The sequence below is a fragment of the Paroedura picta genome, chromosome 4 (assembly GCF_049243985.1).
Source record: "Paroedura picta isolate Pp20150507F chromosome 4, Ppicta_v3.0, whole genome shotgun sequence".
NCBI lineage: Eukaryota > Metazoa > Chordata > Lepidosauria > Squamata > Gekkonidae > Paroedura > Paroedura picta.
The window spans coordinates 83,557,868-83,573,339 of record NC_135372.1 but is presented as its reverse complement, the minus strand read 5'-3'; the positions used below and the strand labels follow the sequence as shown (position 1 = coordinate 83,573,339).

The 15,472-nt window shown below is 42.7% G+C and overlaps 1 protein-coding gene across 3 annotated transcripts in view; it reads right to left on the bottom strand.

Annotated features, from left to right (window-relative positions):
• Positions 1-15,472, bottom strand: part of BEND5 (BEN domain containing 5) — a 1,107,701-nt gene that overhangs the window by 879,061 nt on the left and 213,168 nt on the right. For all 3 annotated transcript variants that reach the window (XM_077333807.1, XM_077333806.1, XM_077333809.1), the window contains exon 4: positions 14,929-15,023. In XM_077333807.1, the coding sequence (XP_077189922.1) occupies positions 14,929-15,023 (95 nt within the window). The remainder of the gene's footprint in view (positions 1-14,928; positions 15,024-15,472) is intronic.

The following is a 15,472-nucleotide window of genomic DNA, read 5'->3' as shown; positions in this document are numbered from 1 at the left end:
TTAAAATAAATTTTCAGTAAAGCTTTTGATAAGGTTCCACATGATATTCTTGTTGTAAAATGCAGTATGGATCCTAAAGCTTGATTGATAACTGGTTGACAAATCGTACCCAGAGGGTACTTGTTAATGGTTCAGAATCTTCTTGGAAAAGAGTGACAAGCGGAGTACCCCAAGGATCTGTCCTGGGGCCTGCGTTGTTCAACATATTTATAAATTATTTGGATGAGGGATTAGAGGTTATACTTATTAAATCTGCAGATGATACTAAACTGGGAGGGGTAGCAAACACAACTGAAGACAGCAACAGAATACAGGATGATCTTGATAGGCTCGAGAAGTAGGCTAAACTGAATAAAATAAAGTTCAGTAGGGACAAATGTAAAGTTCTGCATTTAGGTAGGAAAAACCAAATACACCAATATAAGATGCGGGAGACTTGTCTTGGCAGTAGCATGTGCGAAAAGGATCTAGGAATCTTAGTAGACCATACAATGGACATGAGTCAGCAGTGTAACTCAGTGGCTAAAAAAGGCAAATGGGATTTTGGGCTGTATCAAACATAGTAACATGTCCAGTTCACAGGAGGTGATGGTACCCCTTTACTCTACTATCGTTCGGCCTCACTTGGAGTACTGTGTTCAGTTTTGGGCACCCCAACTGAAGAGGGGTGTTGACAAACTAAAACATGTCCAGAAGAGGGCAACAAAGATGTTGAGGGGTTTGGAGACCAAGACATATGAAGAAAGGTTGGGGGAGCTTGGTCTGTTTAGCCTAGAAAGGAGACGAAAGAGAGGGGATCTGATAACCATCTTCAAGTATTTAAAATGGTGCCATATGGAGGATGGAGCAAAGTTGTTCTCTCTTGCCCTGGTGGGATGGACCAGAACCAATGGGATGAAATTAATTCAAAAGAAATTACATCTAAACATCCAGAAGAAGTTCCTGACAGTTAGAGCGGTTTCTCAGTGGAACAGGCTTCCTTAGGAGGTGGTGGGTTCTCCATCTTTGGAAATTTTTAAACAGAGCCTAGATAGCCATCTGATGGAGAGGCTGATTATGTGAAGGCAAAGGGGTAGATGAGCGATTGGGATGTGAGTGTCCTGCATAGTGCAGGGGGTTGAACTAGATGACCCATGAGGTCCCTTCCAACTCTATTATTTTATGATTCTACTAGGAATAAAGCCCATTGTAGAGAAAATACAATGGGCGCTAGCACGGGGCGTGTTGGCGCGGGCAGAGCTTTCTGGAAGGGGCCCTGGCAGAAGTGGCGCATCAGCAGCGGTGGCGAGTATTGCAGGGGTTGGGGGGAGAGCGAAGAAGAGGGGAGGGCAGAGCGAGGCAGGGGAGCTCACGGTCATTGTGCAGGGCGGGCTGCAGTTCTGTGGCATCCTCGGCGTGGCGGCGGACAGCAGGATGACATGGCAAGGGAGGCCATGGGCTCCTAGCGCAGCTCGTCGGCAGCCTTGTCGTGTCAGCGGCGACATCGGCATGCGGTCCGCAGTTCATTGGCAGGCCTATAGTGGCCGCGGGCATCGTAGAGTGTGGGCTGCTCCTTCGGTGGCTCGTCGGCAGGCTCCTGTTGTGGGGCGTGAAGTTGGAGTGCGGCCAGCATTTCGCCTGGGCGCTCGTGGAGTCGGCGGCGATGGAGCAGGGTGGGGCGGAGAGGCGGCAGCGAACGTGTGAGAGAGGAGGCTGAGCGGGTAAGCGGCCTCCAGATGTTGGGGCATGTCGGAGGCAGCAGTGAGGAAGGGTGGGAAACTGGCGAGGCGCAAGTGGGTTGGGGTTGGGGGGGAAGTGTGCAGGCGGCGGCTTGACGGTGGGGATCGGGGCTGGCGGCCAGGGAGGGGCGTCCGCGGCACAGGTGGAAAGGGTGGATTCATCGGCGGGCATGGAGGCGCGCGAGGAGGCAGGGCCGTAGGAAGGGCATTCACTGGGTGGCGGGGAAGTGTTTTTCCCTGAGCCCAGGGAAGTGGGGCGAGCCTCCTTCCTGGTGGCCATCCGGGCAGGATGGCGGCTCGGGAGGAGTGGAGTGTGTGGTGCGGCGTCTGAGAGACGGGCCAAGTGTCCATAGGGAGGCATGCTTTGCACGCCTCCGAATTGGACACTTGGCCCTGGAGTGCCACTCGGAGGAGCAAATCAGGAGCCGTGAAGCTCCTCCGAGTTTTTATCCCAGACAGAGCCCACCCTAACTCCTCCCACACAGCCCTTACTCAATTATTAAGTCCGCGGTGCACTGCGCCACGGGCAATTTAAAGATGATTCTATGATCCAGAGTTCCTTACAGTACAGAAGGTCATTTAAAACAGGAAAAGACAATTATACCCCTTTAAAGTTCAAAGGGACAACAGATGAGGGGGACTTGCCACATTAAGGTAGAAGTCAGGTAATTCAGCAGGTTTTAATTATTTTTATTTGTTATTTTTATTTACAGTTACCCACTTAGAGCCTGAGGACTACAAAGTGCTTAAAAAAAACCCTTTAAAACCTCTGAAAAAAGATTATAACATGTACCTCATGATTGTAATGTAACATATATGCTAACATATAGAGCCAGCTTGGTGTAGTGGTTAGGAGTGCAGACTTCTAATCTGGTGAGCCGGGTTTGAATGTGCGCTTCCCCACATGCAGCCAGCTGGGTGACCTTGGGCTCACCACAGCACTGAGAAAACGGTTCTGACGGAGATGGAATATCAGGGCTCTCTCAGCTTCACCTACCTAACAAGGTATCTGTTGTGCAGAGAGGAAAGGGAACTTGATTGTAAGCTTTGAGCCTCCTTCGGGGAGAGAAAAGCAGCATATAAGAACCAACTCTTCTTCTTCTAACATAGATTTCTTGCTAATGAACTTGTAAGGAGCCCAAATCCTCTTTATCCTTATCCATTGTTGTTCCTCTATATATTTATGAAACAGCCTAGGTGGTGGTACGTGTCCGGCTATCCAAGTTGGAACAGGGCCAATCAGGGTGCAGCCAGCTTTGCCCTGCCCCTGCAGCTCCCGCCTCAGTGCCTGGAGCGAGCAGCAGGTAAAGTGAGAGGCCCTCGCAAAGGATTGTGGTGGAGGGCCTCCTAACACGGGCCTCTTGGCCTGCTAGGCTGTGTCTGCTGATGAGGACCTCCCAAACTGATGACTGCTTGTTAAGGACTGCTAAGGAGCTGACTAGCAGGTTGCTAAGGAGCTCTGTCCTGGCTCTGCTAACAAGCTGCCCAGCCCCTGCCCATCCCACTGGATCTGGCTGCGAGCTGCAGCCCAAAGCCACCTTAAACTGCCTGGCCAGGGGCCAGGGGAGAGGACCCTTTCAAGGCCCGTTCTTATGAACGGGCTTTGAAGCTAGTAACTATATATATATGGACATTTTTAACAGGCATAATATGAGAACAATTGTACCTGTCAAACACGATTAAAAAATAGTTTGTGGAACTAATACGCATATTACATATTAACTAGACACAAAATCCGAATGGCATAAACCCAAGAGTTTTAAAGAAGCTCCATAGAAGGGATGCCATGAATATTAGTGTGGAGCAAATTATTCTGATTTCCCCTAAAGGGTTAGCGTGATTATTAGCAGGCCTGCAACAGCTCACAGGTGTCTATAAATTGGTCCTTCCTGCTGACACTGTTCTTATATCTTTCAAGGCCAGATTCAGGAATATGGTAATTGAAAGAACATATCCTGGTTAACTTACTACCAAATAATTTCAAAAATGAAAGAGCAAATATGAAAGATTGTCAGCTGAGAGAATAGACAGGTAATGGGTAATACAAAGCATCTATTGGGAAAAAATGTATGAACTGCTACTGCAATATGATTCTGAAATAGAACAAGTCAAAGATTGTATGACAAAATAGGCTCATAATTTTGGAGAGAATATAAGTATGGACCAATGGTAGGCATTGTACGTCAATGAATTGAAGTTTACTGAGGACAATTCTGCACGGCAGCAGAATTGTTCAAAGTCCTTCACATATGCTATTTGTTGTAATCCATGCTGCAACCCTATATGGTAGGTCATGTTTAAGTTCCTCATTACTGTAGATAGGAAGCTGAAATAGAAAGAGAACATTTTCTCAAAGGCCACTTACTCTCTAAGTGAAATTTAGATTAGATAGATGAGATACAGCATTAGATATAACAGGTAATGGTCCTGCTGGTCTCTTGGGGGGGGGGCGAAGCTTCTGGGACTGAAAAATAAAAGCTGAATGTAGAGAGGCAGAGGTAAAATAAACCAAGACAAAAATGAAGTGAGCCAATTTCACAACAGGCAAGGAACAACCAACAGGACAGCATGTAGGGGCAAACTGGGACCTTTAACTGCCAGTACCACTAGGTCAATTGGCTCAGCTTGCTCCTGACCTTAAGTACCTCCTAGGACCACACACTCCTGGGAACTTTCCCAGTAAGTTCAAGGACCAATCTATCCCTGCCAGCATGTTGCTTTTATAGGAATTAGACTTTGCCACATGATCTGCTGCAGCCTACCACTGTCCAAGTGGCTTCTTTGTTTCTGTTTGGCAAGCTACCCTGAAGTTTCTTCCTTTTAGCAAGATCTCCCTGGTCGCACAAAGGCAGCATCCTTGCTTTAGGACCAGTGTTAGCTTTTGACAGCCCCCCCCCTCTTTGTGGAGTGGGAAACTGAAGGACAGGAGTTATACCTGGGAGAAAATCATTTTACCCTCTGAGCATTTTTGTACTGTGTAATTATTACTGGCTTCTTGTTTTGTCATTTGTAATATATGCTTATAACTAACTTATAACACATTATTTCCACATGGTGCAAATGAAGGCACATATGACAACCAATCCCAGGTAGTTGCAGTCTATAAACCAACACATTACACAGCTAATTAAAATTCAAATGTTGTCAAAACAGCTCTGCCCTCTCCTGATCAATAAAACATGAAGAAATACAGTTCTTTAGATTTGCATTGCTTTATTATAAAACTATCAAATAATATGCAAAGAGTAGCCCTCCTGATGTGATAGGAAACCATGTTTACTGACATCTCCACAAATTAATATTTAAGTGACTCCACAGGAAACTCTGGCTGCAGCACCCAAAGTGCCACTACGAGGACTATTACAGAAGATACTAGAAGAGTTTAGGAGCAGACATAACAGATGTCAAAGCAGTGCTTGACTAGAAAAACAAGTTCTCATTTGATAAGAATGAAATAAGTGAGCTATACTACTGTCAGTGTTGCCAAGGTCATAGTGCACTGAAACTTGCCATTATAAAAAAGAGTATGAATAGTTATGAATTCTCTCTTCAAGCAGTTATTTACTTTACATGCTTGTGACCAATATACAAGGTAGTATTAATTCTAGGAATCAGTGAACTCAAATGGACAGGAATGGGTGAATTTAATTCAGATGACCATCAGGTATACTACTGCGGGCAAGAATCTCGTAGAAAAAATGGAGTAGCCTTCATAATCAATAAAAGAGTAGGAAAAGCAGTATTGGGATATAATCCCCAAAATGACAGCATGATCTCAGTTCGAATCCAAGGCAAAACATTCAACATGACAATAATACAGGTCTATGCCCCAACCACTGCTGCTGAGGAGGATAAAGTCCACCAGTTCTATGAAGGCTTACAACACCTTCTAGAAGCAACACTCAAATATGGTGTGCTTATCATCATGGGGGATTGGAATGCTAAAGTAGGAAGACAAAAGATATCTGGGATAACAGGCAAGTTTGGCCTTGTACAAAATAAAGCAGGGCACAGGCTGGTAGAATTTTGTCAAGAGAATACAATGGTCATAGCAAACACTCTTTTCCAACATCCCAAGGGATGACTACACATGGACAACACCAGACGGTCAACACAGAAATCAGACTGACTATGTGCTCTGCAGCCAAAGATGGAGAAGTTCTATACAGTCAGTAAAAACAAGACCAGGAGCCGATTGTGGTTCAGATCATCAGCATCTTGTTGCAAAATTTAGGCTTAAATTGAAGAAAGTAGGGAAAAGCACTAGGCCACTCAGATATGAACTAAATCATATCCCGGACAAATATACAATAGAGGTGACAAACAGATTTGTGGACACAGGTTCGCAACATTGTACAAGAGGTAGCAACTAAAACCATCCCAAAGAAAAAGAAATGCAAGAAAGCAAAATGGCTGTCTGAGGAAGCTTTACAAATGGCTAAGGAGAGAAGGGAAGTGAAAGGCAAGGGAGAAAGAGAAAGAAACACCCAATTGAATGCAGAATTACAGAGAAAAGCTAGAAGAGATAAGAATGCCTTTTAAAATGCAAACAAACAGAAGAAAACAATAGAATGGGGAGGACCAGAGATCTCTTCAAGAAAATTGGAGATATGAAGAGAATATTTCATGCAAAGATTGGTATGATAAAGGACCGAAATGATAGGGACCTCACAGAAGCAGAAGAGATTTTAAAAAGGTGGCAAAATAAAACAGAAGAGCTCTACAAGAGTGAGCTTAACATCCCTGATAACCACGATGGGGTAGTCACTGACCTAGAGCCAGACATCCTGGAATGTGAAGTCAAATGGGCCTTAAGAAATCTGAGCAACCATAAAGCTAGTGGAGGTGACAACATTCCAGTTGAACTATTTAAAATCTTAAAAGATGATGCAGTTAAAGTGCTACACTCAATATGCCAGCAAATTTGGAAAACTCAACAATGGCCACAGGATTGGAAAAGGTCAGTTTACATTCCAATCCTGAAGTCACGGCTTACAATCAAATTCCAAAGAATGTTCAAACTACCGCACCGTTGCACTCATTTCTCATGCTAGCAAAGTTATCCTCAAAATCGTACAAGCTAGGCTAGAGCAATATGTAGACCGAGAACTTCCAGAAGTACAGGCAGGATTTCAAAAAGGCAGAGGAACTAGAGATCAAATTGTCAATATACGCTGGATCATGGAGAAAGCTAGGGAGTTACAGAAAAACATCTACTTCTGCTTCATTGACTATGCTAAAGCCTTTGATCATGTGGAACACAACAAATTATGGCAGGTTCTTAAAGAGATGGGAATACCAGAGCATCTTATCTGTCTCTTGAGAAACCTATATGCAGGTCAAGAAGCAACAGTGAGAACCGGGCATGGAATCACTGATTGGTTCAAAATTGAGAAAGGAGTTCGGCAAGACTGTATACTGTCGCTTTGCCTATTTAACTTGTATGCGGAGCACATCATGAGAAAGGTGGGATTAGAGGAGTCACAAATTGGGATCAAGATTGCAGGGAGAAATATCAACAAGCTCAGGTATGAAGATGATACCACTCTAATGGCAGAAAGTGAAGAGAAACTAAAGAGCCTCTTGGTGCGGGTGAAGGAGGAGAGTGCAAAAGTTGGCTTGAAACTCAACATCAAGAAAACGAAGATCATGGCATCCATCCCTCTCAATTCCTGGCAAATAGATGGGGAAAAATGGAGATAGTAACAGATTTTATTTCCTGGGTTCCAAGATCACTGCAGATGGGGACTGCAGCAAAGAAATTAAAAGACGCTTGGTCCTAGGGAGGAAAGCTATGGCAAATCTAGACAGCATCCTAAAAAGCAGAGACATCACCCTGCAAATGAAAGTCAAGGCTATGGTCTTCCCAGTTGCAATGTATGGCTGTGAAAGTTGGACCATAAGGAAGGCCGACCATGAAAGAATTGAGGCTTTAGAACTCTGGTGCTGAAGAAGACTCTTGTGATTCCCTTGGACTGGAAGGCGAACAAACTGGTCAGTCCTCAAGGAGATCAGCCCTGACTGCTCCTTAGAAGGCCAGATTCTGAAGATGAAACTCAAATACTTTGGCCACCTCATGAGAAGAAATGACTCCCTGGAGAAGAGCCTAATGCTGGAAGTGATTGAGGGTAAAAGAAGAAGGGGACGACAGAGAATGAGGTGGCTGGATGGAGTCCCTGAAGCAGTCGGTGCAAATTTAAATGGACTCTGGGGAATGGTAAGAGGACAGGAAGGCCTGGAGGATCATTGTCCATGGGGTCACAATGGGTCGGACACGACTTCGCACCTAACAACAGCAACTTCCTTTCTGTAGGAGGAAACCAACAAACTGCTCACAATCCACTGGATCTGAAACTTGGACTTTACCACCGACAGAAAGATGTCACATCATACCCTCTGTCATGGGGCTGCTGAGGAAGGGGTTTGGAGACCTGCTGACAGTAAAGGGAACAGTGTAGGTTTCTTTGATGGCTGATTTAGCTCTTTCAATGCAACTGTCATCAGAGCGGTCTGTAGAGAAAAGAAGCACCTTGGGTGGTATTTTTTAATAGTCTTCCTGCTATTTTTAATACCACCTGTCTCCCATAATTGGCTTGGGGCAGTGCTTTGGAGGCTACTTCGGAGGGTGAACTGCATGGCAATATATCCTCCTGAGGTGTCTCCTTCCCCAAACCCCAGACTCCATCCCCCAGGGTTCACCCCCCAAATCACCAGATATTTTTTCCCATTCAAAGTTGGCAACTATACTCCTGTTGCTCCTCAAACATCAATAGGTACCTTATTATTACATACTACATCACACACACTGAGTAACCACTGCTGCTAGTCATGTAGTTCTGAAACAGACTATTGGTTATCTCATATCCTTTAATACTGGGACTTCACCTATCACAGCTTATTTAAAATGCAGAATGTCTCAGGACATAACAGGTGTCAAAACAGTATTTGCTAGCAAAGCTATTATTCTAGAGAGAGGTAATGCTGTTGTGTAAATGCTAATTAGAGTTTTGCATAGGATCTTTGCTGGAATACTTAAGGTTGTTACTTTTAAAAGATTAGTGCAATTTGAACACTAATGTCCCTGATGAGGTGATACTCCTGCTGAATAATCAGAACTTACAGCTATTCTCTGCCCAAAGAGACTGCTTCCTCACTTCATCATTTAGAAAATCTGCTGCCTACAGAACAAGTCACTTTTCTGTTTCACTTTGAGAAAGTTACAAAATGCTGTTGAATCAGGGGAACAGCAATGTTTATGTGTGTGAAGTACTAAAGTTAATTAATTAAGGGCTATGTTGTAAAACTGGTATTTAAATAGGGTGGTAACTACTGTACGAAATTCAAGAGTACCAACTAATATAAAATAAAGGAAGAAGAATTGGAGAAAACATGAGAACTATTGAAAAATAGTTTGCAGAAATGGGAATTGCAAGAGACTTATGTGGTTTTGATTTAAAAACATGAAATTTAGAAACAAGTCAGAAGAATTATCTTAAATTCATATAATATGCAGACAATAGACAATGCCACTGCCTAGATACATAAGGAATGCATTGTGACAGAATTGAATTCAAGCAATGTACACCAAATTTATGACGGTATTTTGTTTGTGATACGTCACCATATATGAGAGGGTTGGATGTAAATCCACAATATATCTTCATCTTTGATGTGGCAAACAGCATTTGTTGTTTTGGTTACCTCAGTCTCACAAAGCTGTCTCTATGGAATTCACTCAATCATGTCAAGTAATAGCAATAAATGAGAATATTCATTTAAACATGCATTCTAATGTAAAGACTGAGGTCTATCAAGTGCATGGGGTTCCTCATTAACATACATGGTTATCTGTATTACCAATCCTAGTTGGGTGACACTTAACAAATATTTTTCTAAATGTTGGACTTATATAATTAGGATCATTCCACACAGCGCTAATATAGCTGAAGTCTAATTGTTGTGTAATGCTATTTCTTTTAACACGACGTCATACACAATCTGCAACACTCCCGCAAAAAGTGCTTCGATGTAGTGCTTTACGGGGAATCGTTAAAAGTGAATTCCCCCTAAAAAAAACACTTCACTCCTGAGAACAACCTGCAATGCATTAAAAAAAGACACGTGCATTCTCAATATACCAGTAGAAAGAATGTCCCTCCCTAACTCTCACTCCTGAGCTTCCAGATTGACATCTTTTTTTTTAAACCGGCGAAAGCAACGAATAAGCGAGGCTTCTTCGGCTGAAGTCCCTCCACAGAAGTGTTTAATTGTATTTAAACTTTCCGAGCACAATACAGCCCCCTGTTTGACACTGCCTGTTATTTTTGGCCAGAAAGTGCACCCATCGGGGGGGAGGATTTTTCTTACTTGAAGAGTGTGTAAATGATTAAGCGCCAGCTCCTATGCCAGTGAAAAAGGTCTTTCTAAAACATCAAATAAACAAATATTCATTGCTACTGGTGTTTTTGGGTTTTTAAAAAACAGTTTTTAAAGGGAAAGGCGCTTTCTGGGAGTCTGAACACAACAGTTCATGGGCTGTTCTGTTTGATTGATGGCCAGGGGCAGAAAGAAGCACGGAAAAATATTGCCTCCTTTGTTGCGATTCCGACGAGACCGGAAACTTTTGGACAACGAAAACAGCGATAGTGGGAGAGCCTTTTTCCAGTAGAAATGGCTGTATGCGTTGTCAAGACCTGCTGCTGTTAACTGCAGCATTTTACAATAGCGCTTACATTTAGCTACATTGGTGGTAGTGCAGAATGGCCCTTAGTATCTTCTTTTAAAGATACTTTTTCTTCTCAGCACATTCTTGATTGTTTTCAGATTTTACATTATTGTGCTTATGGACCGTAATATATCTAAAATAGCACTTCATTGTTTTTATTTTTATATACCTTGTTCATTTGTTTTCTGGACAGTTTTTTTAGGGGTTCTGTTAAAGTTGTTCTACTGAAATTGTTCGTTAATTATGGAAACCTGTTAAATTTATATTCACTGTTAGAATTGTTATTGATATATTATTGTGACTGTTATTAATGTATGATGTTCTAAGTATTCCACAGTGTTCCCATGTAAACCACCCTGGACTGTATGGGAGGGCAGTATAAAAATCTAAGAAAATAAACAAACAAATAAATAAATAAATAAAACAGCACTGGACTCTTCAAAATAGGCAGAGTATGATTTCTCAGTCTCCTGTTTAGCTTCCATTCCTGGATAAAGTTTATTTTCATACACTCCTTCCCAGTACCCATTTACTAGTTTGAGTTGCCACCTCCTGATAAGTCTCCCCCCATCATCCACTATCTGGTCTGACAGACCTGACAACCCTACTAGTGACCAGCACCACATAACTGGGCTGAGCCCAGCAGACAGAATAGCAAAGTTTTCCTAGATAGGGTATTAAGGTAAAGGTAAAGGTATCCCCTGTGCAAGCACCCGATCATATCTGACCCTTGGGGTGACGCCCTCTAGCGTTTTCATGGCAGACTCAATACGGGGTGGTTTGCCAGTGTCTTCCCCAGTCATTACCGTTTACCCCCCAGCAAGCTGGGTACTCATTTTACCAACCTCGGAAGGATGGAAGGCTGAGTCAATCTTGAGCCGGCTGTTGGGATTGAACTCCCAGCCTCATGGGCAGAGCTTCAGACTGCATGTCTACTACCTTACCACTCTGCGCCACAAGAGGCTCGAGGGAGGGTATTAGATCCATGGAATTGGAGACCAGGACACCAGGAGTTCATTTCAGCTCTTTATTGTGACCCCAGCTCTAAGGTACAGAGGACCGAGACTGAAGTGAGAAAGACACAAATCCACAACTTATATATACCAAGGAACAAAAGGATCTTCCTGCCAGTGTGCGTTATTGTCAGTTTCACTTTAAACTGAATAGAACTAGTAGATGGGATCTGTCCTTGTGGTGGCCAATTGCGTACTTGGGATTACGATCTTGCCTTGGACCTCAATGTCAGTCCTCAGCAGGTCTACAGACACAGAAGAGGGAAAGAGGGGAAAATGAAGATAAGCGGATAAAGGTAGGTTGCCTGGTGAGTGGGAAGAAGACAAGGGAACAAAAAAGGGTTAGCCTATAGGTACCTTCAGGGAAGAAAAGAAATCGGAGTGGAAAGCCCCCCCCCTCACAAATTCTTCTTCATAATCACCATCATAATCATCACATGATGGCAATGCCATGTTACGATTTATTTGGCTAGATATATAAATTAGCTGATAATGTAAGGTAGGTTAATAGCTACTGCTAGACTATTTCACTTTAACCAGTCTGTTCCTTTATTGCCATTAAAATGCCCAATGGCAATACGTTTTTTATGCTGTTGGTATCCTGTGTGCAGAACTGCCTCAAGCTTTTTTTTGGGCGGGGGCACAGTGCCTAGCATTGAACTCCCAAGGATGCCAATGTTGTTAGTGCCATGCGTTCCTGTTAGAAAACACTTCTCAAAAACTGATATTGCTAAAGAGCAAATAAAAGAAGCCCCCACCAAAACTACAATTTCTTTTGTTGTTTTTTCCCCTACTGTCTGTAACTCACAAATCTCACCTGCGAGTGTGTAGGCACAAAATGTGCTTAGAGCCTATTCTCCTTAAAGATGTAACATGTCACAGAGAAGAGAAGCAGAAGTGCTCTTGTACATATCCATTTGAACACGGTCTTAGTTTTGTAGCTAAATATATCTGGTCTCGGAATACATTTAGATAGGACTCTGTCATGGGAAGGGCAGAAAAGCCATTCTGACCTCTTTGATGGAACAGTTCAAAGGAAGTAACTCTGTCTGGAATGTTACTGACAGTGTAGTAAATAAATAATGGGTGAAACCACTCTGAAAGAAGAGGGGAATTTGGAGAACAGAAATGCTTGGAACAGTGCCTTTCTCTGAGAAGCTGTACTTCATACACTGATGTTCACAAAACACCCTGGATTGCTTCACCATGTACAGGAAAAGATTTATTCTGCATTTTCCCCTCTGTCGTTCTGAATGCTGCCATAGTTTGATATAAGGGTTACTGGTCAGATTTAGGCAGCTTGTTTACATGTCATGGCAGAGATGCTTGAAAGAAAAGAAAAAAAGGAAAGCACCTATGACAGCTATTTGCCTCATCCTTCTTTCTGGGGAGCATAGTAATCTCTGTTAAGTGAATCAATTTAAAACGAGCAACAATAAAAAAAGAGTTACTCAAGAAATGAAAGAAGAAAATCGTTCCAACCACCACCCAAATAATACTGGGAAAACTACTGGCTTATTTCTGCTTGCTTTATATAGATTTTCTTTATATGTAAAACTATACCAAAGGGAAAATGTGCAGTAAAATATAGGCATTCAAATTAATTATCAGGGAAATAGTAGAACTTACTCTGATCACAAATATTTGGAAAAAGGGGTTCAAGAGAGAATAATAGTAGAACCAAGGATGTAATCTCATGCATGCATACTTGGGAGTAAATTCCATTCAATCCAATTAGTAACTTCTGAGTACATGCTTACAGATTACATCAAAAGTTAGTATCATCATAGTAGTTAAAATAAAAATATTTTTACAAAGGAAATCAAAATGTCTAACTAAAAGCATTGTTCATCAGACCCTGCTCTGTTAAATTGTCACTGGGGGAGGGGAATAATGCAGTATCTTGCAAATTATCCCCTAGATGCTAATTTCAAAAAACTTGCATAAAAAAAGGTAGCAAGAACCTGTGTCACCTGATCACACATATCTACCTTGGCTTGTTCTGCTTTGCTCAAACAGAATTTCATAATCACCAAACACCTCCACACTAGTTATGAGGCAAACAGTTTCAGCCCATGAAACCCCAGGCACACATATAAAGCTACCTTACACCAAGTCAGATCATGGCTCTACCAAGGTCAGCAATATTGTCTAATCTGACTGGCAGTAGTTTTCCAAGGTCTGAAACAGAGCTTTTCTATATTACCAACTACTTGATCCTTTTAAATCTAATTGAGCCTGGGACCATCTGCATGCAAAGCAGATGCTCTACCAGTAGGCTTGCCAGCTGAAATCGGGCTGGTGGTGGAGGGATATGGGAGCGTGGTCCAGGAGATCCCCAATGTGCTAACGTCACATTAAAAGGATGTCAGCATGTTGGGGGCGATTCTCTAGTTTTTGAGCAAAACTCTATGGCAGAGTTTTGTTCAAAAACCAGAGTGGGCACCACACCTCACACTTGCTTCCCCCCAAACCTGTGGCTCCACCACCCAGTTCACTCCCCTCATCTGAAACTTGCCAAGCTGTTGTTGGTGTGTGGTACCTGTGGCAGAACCGCAAATGATGGATTTACAAGTTTTGGGTCAGGGGAAGCAGCCCCAACAGCAGTAGAGCCACAAATAGAGGCTCTGCAATTTTCACGGGGGTGGGGGGGGGACTGGGGAGATTTCCCCTGTTTCCTTGAACCCCTTAAATAGGAGGGAGGGGAATAGTGCCAAAGCAAGGGATCCCCAGACCCCATCAGGAGTCTGGCATCCCTATCTACCCGTATGCCCTAGCCCCATCGTACAATTTTATTAAGGATAGCTATAAAGGCATTCACTAGATTTAATGATCAAATATCCAATTGGATGCTGAGAACTACCTTTGCCCCTTCTGTGGAGTGGTGAACACAACAAACATACTATTCTGTTTGGCTGAAGGTCTCTTTATTAACAGTAAGACAAGTAACTTGATTATTGGAATAAGGGATAACAGTACTTAAATAAGCTGTTTCTAGAACTCCCCTGGCCTGGTTCTGCAGATTCTTAGTAGGCCCTATACTCATGCAGGCTTGGAAGATAACTGAGTCCCTCCTATTCTCCTATCTTGCTATTTGGATAGCCTCTTAAAGAGGCAGTACATAACAGCTCCCATTAGCCTTTTATGCCCAAACCGTGCAAAAATAAGATAAGGGGCAGTCAGATAAGGAGCAGTCAGTCGCCAAGAAATGGCTACTTCTCTACCAGGTCAATGCTAGTTTAAGGGCACTATATGTGCATTAGGACATATATATCTTGCCCTACCCTGTAAGCATCATGGAGTATCTCATAAAATTAATACTACTATAGGTCAAAAATAATAGAATTGCTGAAGCAAATATAAGCAGAGCTTTAAAAAAAATCAAAGATTCAATGAACTACACATTAACAGTTCCAAAACCTATTCAAAAGCTTACTCCACAAATGCAATATTAACAAGTGTGTTAACTTACCATTTAGGCCTGCTTGTTGATTTTACCATTGGAGCCATTCCATCACGATAGAGGCTTTTTGTTTTACTAAAGTTGACAATGTTGAAAATGACCCTCTGAAAGGCATAAGAAGAAATTTCAGTTGTTGTGAAGCATATTGCACACAGGCTTCTAACATTACATCTGATAGTAAAAACAGTCATTTTTTTTCAAATATAAATGGCGAGGCAGTCATTTTAAAATCCCCAGTAGGCAAAGGCTTACACAGATATATCTAATTTATCCACACTAAATCAACAATTGCTAGCAACCTCCAAATACATGTACTAAGTATAGTTGCCAACCTCCAGATGGTGTCTGGAGATCTCCAGCTATTATAATTAACGTCCAGGTTACCGAGATCATTTCACCTAGAGAAAATGGCCACTTTGGAAGGTGGACTCTATGGCCGTTTATGCACTGGGAACTTCACTGCCCCAGCTCCCATACAGGAGTACAAATTGGGGGCAGATGAGGCGCACTGGGCCAAATGCTCCACCATGTGGGTGCAGGAAGAGGTGGGGCA